This window comes from Trachurus trachurus (assembly GCF_905171665.1).
Source record: "Trachurus trachurus genome assembly, chromosome: 14".
Taxonomy (NCBI): domain Eukaryota; kingdom Metazoa; phylum Chordata; class Actinopteri; order Carangiformes; family Carangidae; genus Trachurus; species Trachurus trachurus.
This window is the reverse complement of record NC_139903.1, coordinates 21,408,310-21,427,023: the sequence shown is the minus strand read 5'-3', so window position 1 is coordinate 21,427,023 and position 18,714 is coordinate 21,408,310. Positions and strand designations below refer to the sequence as shown.

General features: G+C 41.5%; 2 protein-coding genes across 2 annotated transcripts; both read right to left on the bottom strand.

The window, feature by feature from the left end:
- Positions 1–2,098: 2,098 nt before the first annotated feature.
- On the bottom strand, positions 2,099–7,951 carry LOC310997035 (heterogeneous nuclear ribonucleoprotein A/B-like). Its single transcript, XM_083986605.1, has 9 exons — positions 7,867–7,951; positions 6,350–6,550; positions 5,585–5,753; positions 5,114–5,272; positions 4,305–4,436; positions 4,065–4,161; positions 3,751–3,897; positions 3,249–3,339; positions 2,099–3,021 (listed from the first exon to the last, which is right to left on the bottom strand). Exons 2-8 carry the CDS (start codon positions 6,523–6,525, stop codon positions 3,269–3,271), a joined length of 951 nt encoding a protein of 316 aa, XP_083842731.1. The 5' UTR covers positions 6,526–6,550; positions 7,867–7,951; the 3' UTR covers positions 2,099–3,021; positions 3,249–3,268.
- A 3,349-nt stretch (positions 7,952–11,300) lies between these two features.
- btg4 (B-cell translocation gene 4) lies at positions 11,301–13,595 on the bottom strand (the record flags this gene model as incomplete). The annotated part of the gene is made up of 4 exons (XM_083986814.1): positions 11,301–11,504; positions 11,988–12,276; positions 12,797–12,934; positions 13,423–13,595. The coding sequence occupies 4 exons, from the start codon at positions 13,593–13,595 to the stop codon at positions 11,301–11,303; spliced, it is 804 nt and encodes a 267-aa protein (XP_083842940.1).
- Positions 13,596–18,714: the final 5,119 nt, after the last annotated feature.

The following is an 18,714-nucleotide window of genomic DNA, read 5'->3' as shown; positions in this document are numbered from 1 at the left end:
CCCCGCGGTTTGCAGCGTTTCTGCTGGGCAAGGTACAGTCGGTAAAACGAAACAGAAACACACAACGTTAACTATGCTCAAGATTTGTGAATATTTACACTACAATTCACCTGAATCAACGTGTAAAAAAAAGGCAGGCGATTATAGCTCGGTCGTGTCTGGCAACCCGGAGCATAAACACTAATCCGTGGCAACAAGACGAGCTATATAACATCTGCTGCACAAGAAATACATGCAATATAAACCAGGCTATAACAAACAGTAGATCCACTCTCACCGATTTCTTATAATAAGAGGTGAAACAAAAAGGCTGGGATGCGGCGGGCTGCAGCGCTTAGTCCTCTTCACTCTGCTACAGTCGTCTGCTCTTCCTCCATGATGACACTGAGGCTGAGCAGCTCCAGTCTAAAAGCTACAGCGAGCCAATGCAGTGCACACTGCACAGCACACAGGGTCAAAATCTCGTGGTTGATTTATACATCATCTGCTACATGAAATGTTTGCCCATTTTCCCCAGACACAATACAATTAGCACATTTTTTTGGGTTATAGCCTATATATATATATATATATATATATATATTTTTTTTTTAATAGATAAAGTTCCATTTTAATTGATTTTCCTGAATGACTTTAAAATGTCAAACAAGGTGGAGGGTTAGTGCCATGGTCAACAGCACTTTGGTCACACCTGAATGTTGGTGGGAATGGACCTGTGACCTCTTTATAAACCTGCATGAGACAGGTTTTGGCCACACGGGGGCAGCGCAACAAAACAGTTAGGCTACCTAAACCCAAAATGTAGGGCCTAAAATTGGATTCAGTAGTTTTGGAGCTCAGGGGTCTAGATGTCAGGACACCCTGTTTGATTTTGACCATTATTGGTGTAAATTTGTGACCTCAAGTCTCACAACAGTTATTGCCAATGAAAGACTACACTTTTCTTGTTCTTTAACCTTATCACCAGATTTTCCATTCCAACCCACAACCCAGTGCATAGACAGGTTATCTATGCTGGTGGAGATGTGTATCTCCATCACACCACAACTGTCAACTACCCATACAAAAGTATAAACATGTAGGGGAGACCGGGGATGGTTGTAACACTTTTGGTCTCTGCTCAACTTGCAGAGTGTTCATGGAAGGGCTCTCAAATTAACACAAAAAGTCCCCTCATTTGTCCACTAAAAATAGTAGTGCCTTAAACATGAATGGAAACCTCCAAGAGGTCAGATTGCAGACCATAATCCAAACCAACATGGTGGATTGAAATCAACATTGATGAAATGACTCACATTTTACCCAAGAACCTGCTCTTTCATCTCAAGTTACCTAATTCAAAGGGCATCAGTAGAATTAGATTAGATTTAGACTTTGTCCAAAATATTAGTTTCTTACCTTAAAAAAATGTTTTTTGGCTGTGAAAACCTACACACTTCTTCATACAGCCATGCAATTTCACATGCAATGTCAGGGAAGGAGTGGGTACCCATGATATTGATCACATAACTCTGCTATCCCTTATTGGTGAAAGTGATGCTGTTACAACCATCCCCCGGTCTCCCCTATAGCCTTTACACATGGCCTACTGTGGGCATGTCAGAAAAAATGCATTACCGGTAAATAGAATTTTTTAAAAAGCATAAGTTAATATTATCTCCTCATATAGTAAAAGTGTATTCAAAAAATATAATAGGTTCACCGATATTTAGATAAGTCTGAGCTGAGGCCGTTTCTCCTGCTCAGCCACAGTAGCTATAGCCAATTTATATGTTTCTATCAACTTAACTAAACCTAATGTTCAGTTACAGGAAATTTAGTTTCCAGATGTGTTACTTATTGTGACCCCTAACCTTTACAGCAGCCTCACTCTCAGGCCTGTTGCTCCACTCACCTGAGTTTTCAGTCCTTCTTCCCCTGCAACATCTGTGGGAACTTGTGAACTGGATTCACTTCCTGGTGTCTGGGAACTAAAATAAAACATATGGCTAACCCGTTTCTATTCTGTAGGATTCATAATTATTAACAGTAACATTAAGCATTAGAAAAAGACAAATGTATTACAAACAAGAATGTTTATTACTAATAAATTGCCAGAGACACTAACTGAGGAGACTCCATATTGTTGAAGTCAGTCCAGAAATTTTAAGCAAACATTTAACTTCAGAGCTAGTATTTCTAAAAACAAGGAAAAAAAACAAAACAAAAAAACACTTAACAAAAAACAAACTAAACCAGAAATGTGTTTAAAGGGTGTTCAATTTAGGTGGTTTTACATTACATCTACTGCTACCCCGTTATCTCAGAACAATCCTGAGGACAGAGGCTTGCAGGAAGTCATTTCAGTTTGAAGGGATTATAACTCGAGTTAGTATTCACTCTTGGTACACTGACTCCACATACAAAAAAAGTTTTAATAAAAGCTGAGGGAATATTTTAAAAAGAAAGCCTTTGAAGTTTATTACACTTAATATTCTTTAATTCTTCACATTAGATTGTGTTGCTGCAAAAATTTGAGAAAATCCAGTTTGGCTTTAAATTTGTGAATTTCAAATTTGTGAATTTCAATTCTAAACCTATTTCAACAACTTTTTTCTTTATCTTCCACCCCAAAACCTGGAAGCATCAAAACAAAATTACTGAAAACTGTTTTTATTTGTCAAAAAAAGCTCCTTTACAGCGCCAAGATTTTTCAACCTGTAAAGCCAGCAAACATGTAAAATACAACCCTTACAATACATTAGAATCAAAACAGGTACCAAAAAGTACAGTAAAAATTACACTTCCATTGTTGGAAATGTGCAAGGGAAAAACAAAAAAAAAACAAAACAAAAAAACAAAAAAAGGGGAACATAAAACCTAAAAATGATAGGATTAAGAAAAAAAAGGAAAAAAAAAAAAAAACCAAACATGGAAAAGTTACATTTCAGATGTTTTCTGTACAAATGGTCGTCTGTCATAAAAGAGGTCGAGTCAGGCCCAGTGTGTCTGTTCGGTCGGTCTTACTGGATCACTGCAGCCCTGAAGGAGAAAAGAAAACTCAGTCACATTGATATCAATCCATCATTCTCCAGGACAGTTTTAGTGATGAATTTACACCACACGCTAATTAGCACAATCATGACATGTCACATTTGCAGTCTATCAGCTAGTGTCAGCTGGACCAAGCAGAAGGGATTTCATTGTCCGTGCTTATGGACACTGTGACCTTATGTAAAAACAGGATGGCAGTTCCAGCCGCGCCATACCTTGTAATACCATGTGATCTTCAGTAGGGCTTGTAGCCTGTCTGGTGTCCCCCCCGTCTTGGGGTTTTCCCATAGCTGGCATTGCCTTGGTCTGCGAGTGAGAAGAGAGAGGACAGGTTACACACAGTTGTTGTATAGATTTTCACATCCAGTGACACCGAGGAGGCAAACTTCCAAAAACGTCAAAATTATTCCCTTAAACAACGACACACTCACATGCTAGGAGTGGACGACTGAAGCCGGTAGCTTAGGTTTCTAAATTATGTGTTTTCATACAGCGAGCAAGATAGGAAATATGTGTTAATACACAAACTGAATAAATAAATCAACTGACCATTTGGCTTTTGATTTGCCTTTGGCCAAATGTGACTTAATCCTCATAGTGGATCAAGAAAAATACTGTTGTGGAATCAGTATGTAGCTCATGTGTAGGTGTCAGGAGAGAGGGAAGTGGAAACTAAAGGATCAACTAATAAAACTGCAGTTTGAGTTAAAGGCTTACTGTAATCATATCCGGGACCATAGCCATAGTAACCAGAAGAGTAGTCATAGTTGCCATAGCCGCCGTATCCACCGTAACCGTAGCCTTGGTTACCGTAACCCTGGTTCCAGCAGTTTCCATAGCCCTGGTTCCAGCCCTGGTTCTGACCTGAGACAAAGAGTTTTTAAGATTTAATAAGTTTTAATCCTTTTTTTTTTTGTTACTTCCCCCTACGTCACTTCTTCTCCATTTCAACACACTTTGAGAACTGCTTTTTACAGAGTCAAGGAGCCCTGCAGAAGAAAACACAGACAGGTCGCTGCCGCCCTCCTTACCTCCACGCTCCCTGCCCCGGCCTCCTCCATAGCCGCCACCACGCCCATACTGCTGCTGCTGATACACCTCCTTCGGCTGGGCGATCTTCAACTCACACTGGAGGAGAAGGTGCAAACACATTAAATCGTGATCCACACAGGTCGGGATTATAACATTACTGGTGGTCAACATCAACAACTTCCCAGTGGTATCAAGCACCACGCAGAACTGCCGAGGTAACGCCGTTTGAATGCACATACCCTGCCGCCTTCGATGTTGTGGTATTTCTTCTCCAGACACTTCTTGACACTCGCTTCGTCCTTGTACGTGATGAAGATGAAACCCCTCCTCTTCTTGGACTTGGGGTCCATGGGAAGCTCAATGGTTTCGATCTTTAAGAAGGAGAGGGTGAAGGTAACCAAGTTGAACAGTTTGGTTAAAAAAAACAAACATTTATGCATTTTCACATAAACATTTGCTACAGGTAAACTGAACTTCAAAGCACCCTCCCCTCAGTATGTGTCTAAAAAGGTGAGCCCATGAATTAGCAGACATGAATAGGACTAAATGTATGAAATTAAATGTATTTCCCAAGCTTGGTCTGTTCTATGTTGCACTGTTTGTTGTTCTTTATGTGAATAAATATCAAAGTTTTTTTTTAATCAAGGTGATGGCAATCTAGTGGCTCTTGAGCTCAATTAGACTGATTTACCCTGTAAAATGTATCAATGCCTTCCAACCAGACTTCAGTAAAACACTGAAAGCCACGAGGCCGAACATACAGGGTTACTTTGCTCTACCTGGAGGTCCAGTGAGTTGTCTCATTTAATGTATAGGTTTATTTGACAGGGTTCCTGCAGATTAATGTGCCAGAAAAGCCATTTTCCATCTTTCATCATCTGACACAATAAAAGCAGATCCACAATAGGACATGCATGCAGGTACATGGAAGCAGTGTGGCTCACCAAGATAGCAGCAGGTAAAAAACAGTCAGCAAAGGAAGTGCAGACCAGACAGACTGAGGAGGTGTGCCTGAGTTTTAGTGCTCACTCCAACTAGAAGAACTAACCTCTCCGAAGGCCCCGAAATATTCCCTGATGGCGTCCTCCGTCGCCTCAGGGTTCAAACCTCCGACAAAGATCTTCTTGGCGGGCTCCTTCTTCATGGCCATTGCCCTCTTGGGGTCAATTTGGCGTCCGTCCAGTCTGTGTTCCTTCTGCTCCAGCACCTGCAGGTTCACACAGATTTGTTATTGTAGACATTGAATATGTGACCACAGCTTCTGAGGTAATGTGTTCGATCAGCACATCTGCTCTTTGTCAAGACCTACATTAGATGCAAGTCAACATCTGCTCACTACACTACATTTTGTCATGCTGGCCACATATATCAACATTGCAGGTGTTGATCATGTTGCACGGTACACCGAGAGGCCAGAAGAATAGTCCAACTATGATAACAGATAAATTATTTGCATATCCATGTGTTGGCCAATGTAAATGCAGAACAAACAGCTATTGGGTGACTAGAGTTGACTCACCTTGTCTACGCTGGCAGAGTCTTTGAAGAGAACGAAGCCGAAGCCTCGGGATCGGCCGGTGTTGGAGTCCATCTTGATGGTGCAGTCTGACACTTCGCCAAACTTACTGAAGTAATCCTTCAGGTCCTTTTTACTCGTGTCCCAGCTCAGGCCACCCACAAACATTTTACTGCACACAGAGAGGGAAAATGCACCAATTAGTTTCCATTCTTTAAACACATGTGGCTCTGTTTTCACTTGACTACCAATTTCTCAATATACAATTAGGCAGCAATTTTTTTTTTTTTTAGCTTATTTGCTTTTACCTCTGCCTTGTCCCACTCAGCACCTGACCATAATATGCTTGCCATCAGTTGCTTGGGAACTTTGTTCACAATCGTCTCTCAATCATAAGTTGAGATTAACTGCAGTTTTACTGATGCCTGCGTTATGTTCTCTTGTAAACTCAAGGACATTTTTTAAATCGAAAGCAACTGGATTTGGTTATTTGTCTAGGAAGACACCTCTCATCCAAGAGGCTTCATCAGTTCATGTACGCATCTGACCAGTCCCAGTTGCCTTCAATTTAAAAAATTTGCTTGAGATAACTATGACCTGGACAAATGAGAATATTCAGTTTCTCTGGTAAACATTGTCACAATGACCCTGTCCAGTTACATTACTTGATCAAACTTAAAACTCAAATTAGTTTCTCCATGACATCTTTTTACTACAAGGAAGTGCTAATCTGTGTTGTGTGTGAAACTTCTGGGAGAAACTACTCACCCGGCATCTTCCTCTCCTTTGCTGGCATCAATCTTGCCTCCGTCGGTGCCATTGTCCTGAACATCTTCTTCTCCGCCCATCAGCTCCTGCTCCTGCTCGGCTCCGTTCTGGTCCTCCTCTCCCTCGTTTCCATTCTGCTCCGACGTTTCCATGAGCAAATTCTCAGTGTCCGACATTGTGATGGGTGGGATCTTCAAGAGACTGTAACAGAAAAGGGAAAAAAAAGGTAAAGGTGTGTACAGCCGACGGAAATTGTTGATGTTAGGTTAGGATGTTAGGTGATTGCTTGAGTTATTTTTTGATGTTGGGCAGCAGTGAAATACTGAGCTTGTTATCCATCCTCTCTATCCTGGAAGGTCACTTTGAACTCCTACAAATCATGCAATTTAGACAGAATTATTGTTGTCCTTTTCATTTTTGTTTGATTTTTAAACACTGTAATGGCTATAACCTAGGGAAGAGCACCAAGGCTGTCCATTGCTGCTTGCAGCTTTACCTATTGTCTCCCCTTGCATAACCAGTTGCCCCACAGTACATAAATAGCGCTCAAGTCGACAAAGCTATCAATAGAAAAACATTACTCTACTAAAAAACAATGATAAATATCAATCATCAAAATATAAATTGGATTGTTCTGCATTATTTTTGTTTTAACCATTTGGTAGGGCCTTGAGGCACAACCAAGCCCTGAAGGGCTCAAACTAACAATTGTTTAAATTATTGATTTTTAAACTGGCAGACTGTGTTTTCTAGTGTATCGTTTAATCATTTAAAGAATGAAACAAGCCAAAAAGCGCATGTCTATTAATGCCCTCATGACCAAATATAACTAATAATGATACTAGCTTTTTATCTTTATTTTAAATAAAGTTTGTACTAAATGCATATTTCACTAATTCAGACAATCGCTACCCGTTTACTTGTAAATACGATTTAAACAAAAAAGTCAATAATCAAGCTGCAGTTTTAGCTTGAATTGCTTAATATCCTCCACACATTTAAAATAGCTGATTTGAAATAAAAATTGAAATGAATATTGAAGTAGTGGGCAATAAAGAAGGGTTCAGAGCGTCTCCTTGTTCACAGAGACAAAAAGCAGCACAAACCCGGCGTGAATCTCCATGTTGTGGGTTTAAGCGGACCGCGCTTTACTCCGCTTGGGGGGGAGTGCAGGCCCGGCCAGTATGTAACTAACGGGTCCTGGATAATATAAGCAGCGCAGGTAAACTCACAATAAAAGCTCAAGGAAAAATCTCTTAGACAATTAAAATAGTGGAAACGCTTCATTTCAACTGCGATCGTTTAACGATGTTTTCATTCAATGTAACAACAGCGATAAACCACATTAGCAGCGCTGCGGCTAACGGACAGCTAGCTGGCTATGCTGCTAACAAGAGGACACCACACAGATTAAACCTGCACAGATAGAAACGCTACCGTTAGACTGGTTACTATATAAACACAAACATCCTCACACATATTATACTGCGCAACTGAAAACATGAAAATGTGCTTACTTTCAGGGAAAATACCACAGACGCCGACTCGCTGCTCAAAATGGACACTCTCCAAATTCGCCGCTAACTCGTGGCATCATATATACGACCGGATGTGACCGAGCGCTGCAGCACGTCCAAATAAGGAGGTCTCTGATTGGACGCGAGGCTCTCTTGTGTGACTAAAGCTGCTGCATGATTGGCTGATTGTCCGCACTTGATGACAATACAGCAAATAAGGCAGCCTACTTCCTGTCCTGTCTCTGCTCCGGGAACAGTAATTTCAGGGATACGACGACATTTTTAATGCTTCGCCAGTAGATAATATTTATTTCCATGCATTTGTTTGGCTTGACGAATAGGAAAATTACCATCTTGAAAAGTGAAGCCGTTCTTCATCCGCCTGCGCAGTTTCAATTTCTGCACGGAGCATGGCCGGATCAACGTGCAGATCGGGGCTCAGGGGGCCAGAATAGATGGGCACTCGAGTTCATGTCTAGGCCTACTAGTGCAGTTCAGTTTTTGAAGGCATAATTTTCTCTCCGTTTCCTGCTTCATCTGAATTAAAATTGAACTTTCCTCCTTTAAAACAAGCGCTTCTGTAAAATGTGTGTAAAACAGAACAACTCTGTTTTAAACTACAATCATGCAGCCATTGCAGGGCTCCAAATTAACACCCACCAAATGCTGGTTAAAATTCAATTTGGCAGTATCGATTAAAACTTACCGCCCAGTTTGGCTTGTGATGAATGAGGTAACTGTAGCCTATATCTTATCGTTCAGAGCATACAGTCTGTGGTTCAGAGCTGTTCTCCCTGTAGCTCTGTTCCTGGAAATACATTTCCCACGAACACCGTGCTTTGATGTATCATGCTCCATTGGCTGTGGACTTACTTCACGATGTGGCACAGCATTTGCCTGGGTAGACAAGGCTACTGTGATAAAGAGACACGCTAAGCGGAACAAATTCAAAAGAAAAGAAGAACTTGAAATCTTGGAATTAATAAATTGTCTTGTGTAGCTCAAAACTTGCTGTTCTTGTATTAATGTTTAGTTAAATGATCAAATGCATTCAGTGACACTCATAATCTGTATCATAATCACAATTTCATGTCATTTAGCCAACATTAAGAAAACAATGAATATAGCTCTTAGTGTTTTTTCCAAAAAATGTTTCATTGGTCCTTCAAAAATAATCACGGATACTTGTATAAGACATTCACTGCATGTTATAAAAAATAGTAGCTGAAAATGACACATTTCACATAGCCTACCGGTACAATGGAATCAAAATTTAAGCATGACTGAGTTAAACAGATTGTACCAATGTGAGGACAGAGTTAATAAATAGATAAAACATGTAAGAGTGCTGTGGAAACACAGCAAAACCAGCAATTCCTGTGGCTCAGGGTGAGTGTTTTGCTGCCACTGACTGCTTCACCCTGGTAACATCAACTATACCTGCCAACAGGGGCAAGTCGAGGCACGACCCAAGATATGGGCAGACACACACATACACACACATTAAAGCGTAGCTGTGGATACGGTTGTGTGGTCACTTTTAAGCACAGCAGTGAGAACTGCAGCAACCATAGATGAGCACACAGCTCCCACCTATTCACTTAGATGTGTATAGCCTATAGCCTACTCATTTTGATGATCAGCAGAGACCATCAGCCACAAAACTTAACCAACCACTGTCCTCAGTCATTTTCAGCCAGTCAGAATTCTGCTTCCTCACAATTTCAATGTGATCCAGCTTCATGAAGATCCACCTGGAACGGAGTTGTAAACGGCTGAATATTCATCTTAAAAGCATCGGTTGGAGCGTGGCTGCCTCGGCCATTGGTAATCTCTGAGTCAAGCTATCATTTCAAATAATTAATTCAATTAATTCAAAATTTTAATAATTATTTATTTAACTATTTTTTCTCAGTTTATGTTCCTCTTATTGTAATTAATTAACATAAAGTTGTATATATTTGACTTTTTGTATGAGGTGTAGGATTACTTTTTTCCCCTCTCCCCACTCTTTTTCTAAGTTGTCAAGTGTTATTGTAATGTTACTACTGTAGTTATAACTTAAGCATTTTCCTTTGTTGACTTCATCATCTAATTAATTAGAGTATATTCAATTTCATGTTGTTTTTAGTTAGACTATGGTGACTAATACTACTAGCCTAACTCTTGTGAGAATAATTCACTTGACTGTTGAGACTCTGGAAGTAAAGGAAATTACTTTTGCTGTTCTGTTTACACCAAGATTAATTCAACAAGTGTTATACTGACTTTTTTGATATTCAGATTCTCTAGTTATCTCTAACTAACTTATCTCTGAACCATTTCCAATGTTTGTGCCAAGCTATAGCTAAATCATCTTACTGCAACCTTACATTTATCAACAGGCAAGTCCAAACTATGCCTAAAGGGCCGTGTGGCTGCAGGTTTCACACAGTTTGACTAGCAGCTGTCTGAAGACTAAAATCAGTTGATTAAATGAGTCAAGTCTGGTGCGCTGCTTCTTGGTTAGCATAAAAAGCTGCAGCCACACAGCCCTTGGTGGCATGGTTTGGACCTGCATGGGTTAACACTACAGTTGATAAATAACTTTTGATGATTTTGCTATAGTTTGGCACAAACACTGGAAATTACAAAACTGGAGATATGGCCTGCATCAACCCTCACCTCCAATTTTCAGAGCACAAACGTGTATAATCCAAAGTGTTAAACCATTTCTTCATAGGGATTAACAAGATTATCATATTTCTCCAGCAGAAAGACTGTGGCTCTGTCATTTGAAACCTTCGCACAAAAATTAATTAAATCCGTTTTGTTTTTTTGTATAAATGTGTTTAGTAATCTCACACACACACACACACACATCGCCTCTCAGTCTGTATTGCAGCAGTGTTACAGGATCCTGACTGACTGGGGTTGTTGTGCAGGCAGTGTTGTTAGCTGATTGTTCTTACACACCAATCACTAGCCACACTACCAGAACAACTACCACCACACACAGCTGCTCTGGAGCAAAAACCTCATTGATCACAACTTAAGCATGAAAGCATCTAGAGGATGTATATAGACCAAGTTCCTCAACATAGAAAGAGACTAAACAGTTTCCAATAACCAGCAGAGCTGACAAAGACACATTTATTTCTTTTCAACGACAGGTCAATGTTACTTTATTCACATTTACTTTAATTTTAGTTTAAAAACACATTTAGAAGGGAGGGTTTGATTAAAATACTTCAATATTTCAAAGTTTAAAAACATGCTTAAACAGCATTATTTTAAATCATTATTACTTTAAATCATGTATGAATAATAAACTTATACTTTAAAGATCAACTGTCCTGACTTTTCTTCCCTGACATGGTGCTTTGATCCAGCGTTGCAGCTCCAGAGCAGCAGCACGGATCCTGGTTCTATATTCGTCAGGAGCACAGCTCGCTCTAGGATCGGGATTTGCTGATCCAGTGGTACTTGTCCACACGTGGCCCGATGAAGGTGAACGACGGTCGGTGTGGCTTGAAGGCCTTTTGGCCTGGGAGCGGACCTGCAGCTGGAGGAGGGAGAGGCGGGAAAGCATCCGCAGCGAAGGCTTTACGTTTCTCCCACAGCCAAGTCTGAGGGGCCCCAGGAGAAAACTCACTGAACTGAGGAGGAGAGAGCAGAGGTGCACCACGTTTAAGTTTTCATTACTTTACAAAATACATTTCCCCCATCTAAAACTGAATAAAAAGTGTTGCTTTGTTTTGAAACTATATTTTGACACATTCGTCAACCATTTTTGATCATCATATTTGTTGCAAAAATACCACAAATATTTGACAATGATTCAAACTTCTCAATTGTGATTATCTGCAGTAACAACATGATGCATTTTTAATCTTTTTGAATGTGGACCTAACTGTTGGGGCATCTGACACAACTCCTAAAGTGCATAGAAGGGAAAAGTCCAAATAGGTCTTACATCCAGCAGCACTTTTCAACAGAATTAGGCCCCCAGAATCCTGGGGCTCAGACACTGATGAGGGCCACAAGCTGAAACATGTCTGTTACAACAATCTTGTTTTCGGTGAATGTGACTGTTGTGTGGCTAAAGGGGCTGTGACATGTTCCCTCATTTATCCACCTACCCTGTAGACACTGTTGGGGTTGCTGACAGTCGGGATGGTTTTGGGTTCAGGGTTGGCGGCCGGGCCCGGACCAGGGTAGAGAGCAGACAGGCCGATGGTGCTGCTGCTGGTGGTGCTGCTCATGCTGTTGTCTCCTCCTCCTCCATCCTCCTCATCTGAAGAGCTTCCCGATTGGACATCTACGCTCGCCCGCTCTACGGCATCATGGATGCGCCGGGAAAACTCCCCATCTCTACGGCGACAGCTGTCCACCGCAGAGACGCAGAATGGAGCACACTGTTCACCGTACCTGCAAGCAGAGGGAGAACCAAACTGCAAAATCTATTCTCATGAGCCCTATGGCCTAAACATGGCATCATGTTGGCAGCCAATTTAACTCAATTTTCTTGTCTGGCAGAAAGGTGGTGGACAGCTTCTTAGATTTGCTCTTAAAATATTGGAATAAAGAAAAAGCAATAGTATAAACACATTTTCTTGATCCAAAATTAGATGCGAGTGAGTTTTAAAGTGATAGTGAACAGCCATGTAGTGATTAACCTAAATACAATTACTGGGATCAGTGGGATAAAGAGTCCACTTAATGGCACCATTGATGTGCTGATACCACTCAGTGTCCAGACACGAGTGGTTATCGATATTCATTAAACTCCTGCAAAAGAAAACTGTATCAAATTATAACTGTAAATTATCTTACAGGGTAAGACAAGATCCTAGTAGTATACTAAATGAGCTCTCTTAGTCAATATTTAAAATAATCTGACATGTAATTGAAATGAAAGGAAACAAAAGTTTAAGGATGGAGGTCTGACCTGCAGGACACCTCTCCAGGGTCGACCCACATCGTGAACTGTTGGGGAAGGCCCAGATCTTCATATCGCACCGTGCTGCGTTCACAAGCCTGTTGCAGCACAGGGTCCTGCAGCTGCACACGGTTCATACGGAGACACCTGGGAGACAACATCCCTGTTACTGACTGGACAGTTTTGTGTCTACTTCATATAGAAATAACCCTATTCAAACCACTGAAAGTGGATTAGAATAATTACTAAAATAATCTGATACAAAATCAGTTCCTGGTTGTTTAAGTAAAAGGAGGATATGGGAGGGTTTGTAGCTGACAGTCTCTGGGGTGAAGTGTTGCCTTGTTTTTCCTTCTGCTAAATGACGGTCACAATAATTATGGATTTACAACACTGACAGTAGCACAAGAGGGAAAGAGGAAACTGCCTGAACCGAGGCAGCTGGGAGCTGGGTTGGTTTGAAGCAGTTCAATATGGCAGTTGAGTAGCTTTACATTTGGCACATCCTTAAATTAGCTCAAGTTTATACTATTCAACAAGTGCATTTTGGGGGAACTTGTAATTTAAAACTTGAAGTGATTTGCAATGTGGATCACTGACTAACACTGATGGCTACTTCCTGTTGTGTTACTGACCTGTAGGCCTGTCCCTTGGTGGGTGCGTTTGGGTACCAGTGGTTCTTGTAGTTCTCAAACAGGACAGAGGTGAGGGCGGCGGCGAAGCGCTCCCTGCTGTCATTATCCAGACAACCATATCTCTTCACCAGCCGAGCCACAAAGAAAACAGCAGCAGCGATCTCCTCCTTCATGGCTACAACACCAACTCACTCACTCACTCTCTGTAGCTTCTGGTTCAAGGAATCCAACCGGACTCAGCAAACTCAAACCTGTAGGCTACTGTTAAAACCTCTTCATTCAATAAAACATGTAGGGTGATCCTACTCTTACAGAGAAGTCAAAAAAAAAAGAAAAAATATATCAGATAAAACTAACAGCACAAACTGGAATCCAGGTGAGTCAAGCAAACATATTTGCTGCTGGAGCTCTGGAGAGAACTCAGCTTTGATTTCTTCTTCCTGCTACACCACCGGTGAATAAGATAACACACCAATCTGCAAGCATCTACGTCTGTGTGTGTGGAGCAGCAGCTTGTCTCAGTTGTGGGAAACTCCCCATACATCAGATACTCAGAGAGGCTGCCTTCTCAGATTCTCATGTGGTTTAATAAAACCACATTCAGCTGTGTGACAAGCTGACACACCTGAAGCTGCTTGGCTTTGATTACCCTGCCTGTATGTGTGTGTGTGTGTGTGTGTGTGTGTGTGTGTGTGTGTGTGTGTGTGTGTGTTTGTCATCCCCTCTGTAGCAAATGTCTCAAATATGAAAAAAAACAAGTGACACCCTATGAAAACGCACTTACATGCACGTTTCACATTTAGCCTATCTCTCTGCATGAAGTTAATTCAACTCAGGTTTTTACTCAGATTGGTCTGATTTAATTCTGCCAACTGGCTGTTGGTGGGTCATGTGTAATACACCGCCCTCTAGTGATTCAAATCAGAAGTGACATGCCTGGCTGTTAATTTAAAGTTTTACTTCACATAAAAAAAAAGGTTCACCACTATATGCTGAACCATATCATTTATTTGGCTTTTAATTAATTTACTCACATTTTATTACATCAATATATTGTTCACACTTTTGTTTTTCTTCAAAATCTGCTCTACTATTTTGCCCTTGTATTAATGTGCAACTTAATTCCTAAAGCGAATAACACATCCTGTGTCAGAAGTCCTCTGAAAAAGTTATTATCATCATTTTATTCAAGGTACATTTATTGTCACTGAAAACATGCTTTCACTTGAAAAGAACGAAATTTGTTCATAGCCTTCTATAACACAAGTGAAAACAAGTGATTAAAAAAGACATCATAAAGTCCGATCAGCAAAAGCAAGGGAGTTGTTATTATTATTATCATCATCATTAGCCTATTATTGCTATTGTTAGGGCGTGGACCAACCCGAAATAAGATCTTAAGGTTTGGTCACACAGGACAAGCAGCGTAAACGTGAACATACATTTTAAAGTAAAACAAAGTAAAAATACAAATGTATGTTAGCAGCTTGTTTTTACATTTCCTGGTGAGTTTGTAGTCGCGCCATGTTGTTTTTTCAACCAATGACGTCATCAATGTTTGAATAACAAGGGGAGCCAGGCCCAGATCAGGGCTAATCAGGAGGGCTGGTGCTCACTGTTTTCTTTAAAGGTGTTAAGTTGTGGCATTGGGTTGAAACATGTATGCTTCCTGCATGGGTCGCCTCCACTAGCAGCTCTTGGCGTTGTGGCATATAGCCTATCATAACATTTATTGCTATGATGCGACGCCACATTAGTCTTTAGATTAGACTCGGCAACAAGATCCTGCAGAAAGCACCAGCCATAACACTGGGTCAGACTCGCAGGGCCTAGCTCTGTCTCCTTCAGTATCATAAGGCTACATCATACCGTAACAGTAGGCCTACTGGTAGGCTAAATGTCACAATAAACGTAGGCTAATCGCGTATGAGCGGTAAACATGTCTCTGACAGCACTAACAGTAGCCTATCATTGACCGTCATTCTGCTCTGTGGTGAGTTTAAGGTCTCTGTATTGAGTGTAGTAAGGTCTCTCTGTGGTGAGTTTAAGGTCGAGGCCAAGGGGGCAGTTGTCGGTCTGAGAAGTGAAGCTAACTTCCGCGTTCAAAAAACTGCAATCCCCCCGGCTTCCTCTGGGGGCTGGTGTCAGAAGGGAGCATTCTCTATAGACCCTCATGTTAAAATCGCCGACTTTACATCCTCAATAAACATGTTAAAAGCCTGGTGTCAGAACGTTTTTTTTTTCTCAATCGATAGTTTCTACCCCCGCACACACTCTGAGGGGGGTGAATTTTTTTTTAACTCTACCGTTTTACTGTTATTAGGTTAAAATTCTGGCCAATTAGGGCGTGGAAACGTTGAGTGACAGGTCCGAGCACCTCCGTGGACAGCTGCTTCGAGGCCAGTGGGCGGGTTCTCGGCCGGCCAATCCAACATGGCGCTGTTCAGGCCGCCATATTTGAGTCACAAAAACGACTCCCCAAAACCAATGGGTGACGTCACGGGTGCTACGTCCATATTTTTTACAGTCTATGGTTAATTTGACTCGCCCATCTGAACCACTATTTGATTGGCTCTGGGAGCCACAGCATGTGACATCATCTACATGTTGGAGCAGGATGGTTCTTATGACATCATCATCATTTTATTGCGTTGGAATGTTTGATGATGTCACAGCATCCACCTGATGTGTCAATAGAGGGTATGCGTTTACGTCACGTTGCCCTCGGCAACGCCCCGTTCGATCGGACTGAGTGGCAAAACAAGCGTCCCTCAACGTGCTGGCGGATAGCGGTGGACTCATAAACTGGATAAAATATCTTATATCAAAACAAATTGATGTCAAAAGGAATCGACAACCAGCTCCCCAAAAGCGCCTGCTCCACGGACACTGACACGCAGTGTGACCGCGGCACCTGCAGAGTGACTGAGTTACTGTGCAGAGGGACGAGATTACAGCTGTTACTGTCGTCCTGACTGACTCCCGACGCTTAAACCTGCGCGCTGCTTTTATTCTGAAAAGCTCTGACCAGTCAAACTGTAGGTTGTGTTAGAGGACTAATTTATCTGTCAAAACATCAGAACTATGACACCTGAAACTGTAAACACAGCTGATCGATCGAAAAAAATGACCGCTCCTGTTAATTTACTTTCCGTCATTGAGAACAGGTTCTTGAATGTAATTCGGTCAAAGTGAGACGTATCCTCAAGATTTCTAGCAGCTCTGTTAGGTCATGCATGCTGTACATGCTGGCAAAGCTAGACATGTCAGACTTGTGTGGGCTCGGAGGGAATCGCTCCGTTACTTGCTCGTTTTTAAACTTTGGCGGCTCTGCCACTCGTCTTTTTGCCACTCAGTGGACGTTCCACAGCGACGTCCGAGTACCGTGACGTCATGTGCATACCCTCTATTGGAGGATTTTTCTTATGACATCATCATCCTTTGATCTGTTGGAATGTTGAATGATGTCACAGCCTATGCCATTTATCTACTTTTGACCAGACATGTCAATGTTAGATGAGGACATTGCGTAAAGAATGAGTAGTTTATGTACTGAAACACACACGCGTCAGGTAAACGATAACGATACTTTATTAATTCCAATAGTAGGCAGTAAAAGCAGATACTAAAAGCGAGAAAAGCATATAATCAAAAGAATAATTAAATAGTAGAGTAAATAGTTATATACAAATATTAAAAACAACCCCCGGTGTAAAAAAAACAAAAAAGACTGCAGTTCCAGTGGAAAAACAGAGTCAAAGAAAAACAAAGGAAGACACCTTACGATCAAGATTGAAAGAGCACTCACCATGGAAAAAAGAGAACTTCAAATGACTGCCTGTATCAAATGTCCTCCGATACAAGCAAGTGAATTCTCTCTCCCAGAGATTGGGACTTTACTGAGACAACACAAAACTGAGATACTATTGGGCATCCAATACCGGTCAGTGTCGTTGCTGGCTGATGTTTGTAATAACATAGTTTCCTCGTCTTACACAACGATCCTGGAGTACATTCACCCTATTCTTGAGAAATGGTACGAGAGAGCCCCAGAAATACATGAACACATTGCCTCTGAGCACTGTTTCTTCGGTATTGATGAAACTGACGTCCTGGTTAACATGAAAAACATCCTTCCAAAGGTTTTCATTGAAGTCTGTTGCTTGACAGATTTTAAATGTGAGAGTCTAAAAGAGTTCAGTCGCTTGATTGCCAAAGAGGTGACAGCAAGAGTTAACTACCGAGTAGCCCTGAAAATGAACTCCTCAAAGTCTCATCTGAAACGTGATTATAATTGTAACTGTATCAATTATGAAACTCTTCATGCCATGATTGGTCTACTTACTAAAATACTTAATTGTATTCTCCATAACAATTGCAATTGCTATCCAGTGCCCAGGAAACCAGGGGACATAAGCACTGCAATGTTACATGAAACCCTAGTACACACACCACGCGTGTTGGCTGTGGAGTGGGTGTGCGGTGTTACCTATTGTTGTCCAAACAATGATGTGATCAGAATACTAACAGAAATCCCTCGAGCAGGCCATGACTCCAATATATCCGAGCAAGATTGCTGGTGGGAAAACTGGACTGGCTCGGCATTAACTGACAGCATTCAGACTTGGGACTCAAGCTGGACCACAGATGAAATATATTCCGATTTAGAAGATGCCGGCGACGTCCTTGCACCAGAAAACATTGGAATGGCGAACAGGGAGCAAATACAAGGAGACAACGGTGCCGTGGGCCGGATCAGACCGATATCAGCTGAACGTTATCTAACAGTAGATTTAAACAGGGTCCGGCCTCAGTCAGTCAGTTCAGCCTCAGCACCTGAAGTTCCGTCTAATACCTTCAGTGCTGATGCAGCTGATCCCACTCGCACCACTGTAGAAATGACAAGTGAAACCAAGTATGCGACGGCTATGATCACGTTAACAGGCTTGCTATCGCGTGTCGTAAAGAAATGCGGGAAAACATTAGTTCAAGAAGATTTAGTCACGGCTTTGCGGACACTACAACATGAGGTAGTGAAAGGGATCAATATTGATCAGATCCAGGTGACCTCAAATGGCAGCCTCATTAAGAGCATGTACAACTCTCTGTTGGAGGAATACAGCTCTCCAGAGGCAGTTCTGAAAGCCTTGACACCACAGGATAGTCCTGTTGACAGTGCCATTATCAAGAGTTTGACGACCCATCTTACAAAGCCTGCAGAGCCTAAGAAAAGTGCGTTTTCCAGGTTCTTTTCATATTTAGGCAAGAAGATTAGGAAACCATTCCTCTGTT

Excerpts from the sequence above, each read along its gene's own strand:
- LOC310997035 (XM_083986605.1), bottom strand. The coding sequence starts at position 6,525 with ATGTCGGACACTGAGAATTTGCTCATGGAAACGTCGGAGCAGAATGGA. Across the intron at positions 4,162-4,304 it reads ACAACATCGAAGGCGGCAGG|TGTGAGTTGAAGATCGCCCA; the intron begins GTATGTGCATTC and ends CTTCTCCTCCAG. Across the intron at positions 3,898-4,064 it reads CCGGGGCAGGGAGCGTGGAG|GTCAGAACCAGGGCTGGAAC; the intron begins GTAAGGAGGGCG and ends TCTTTGTCTCAG.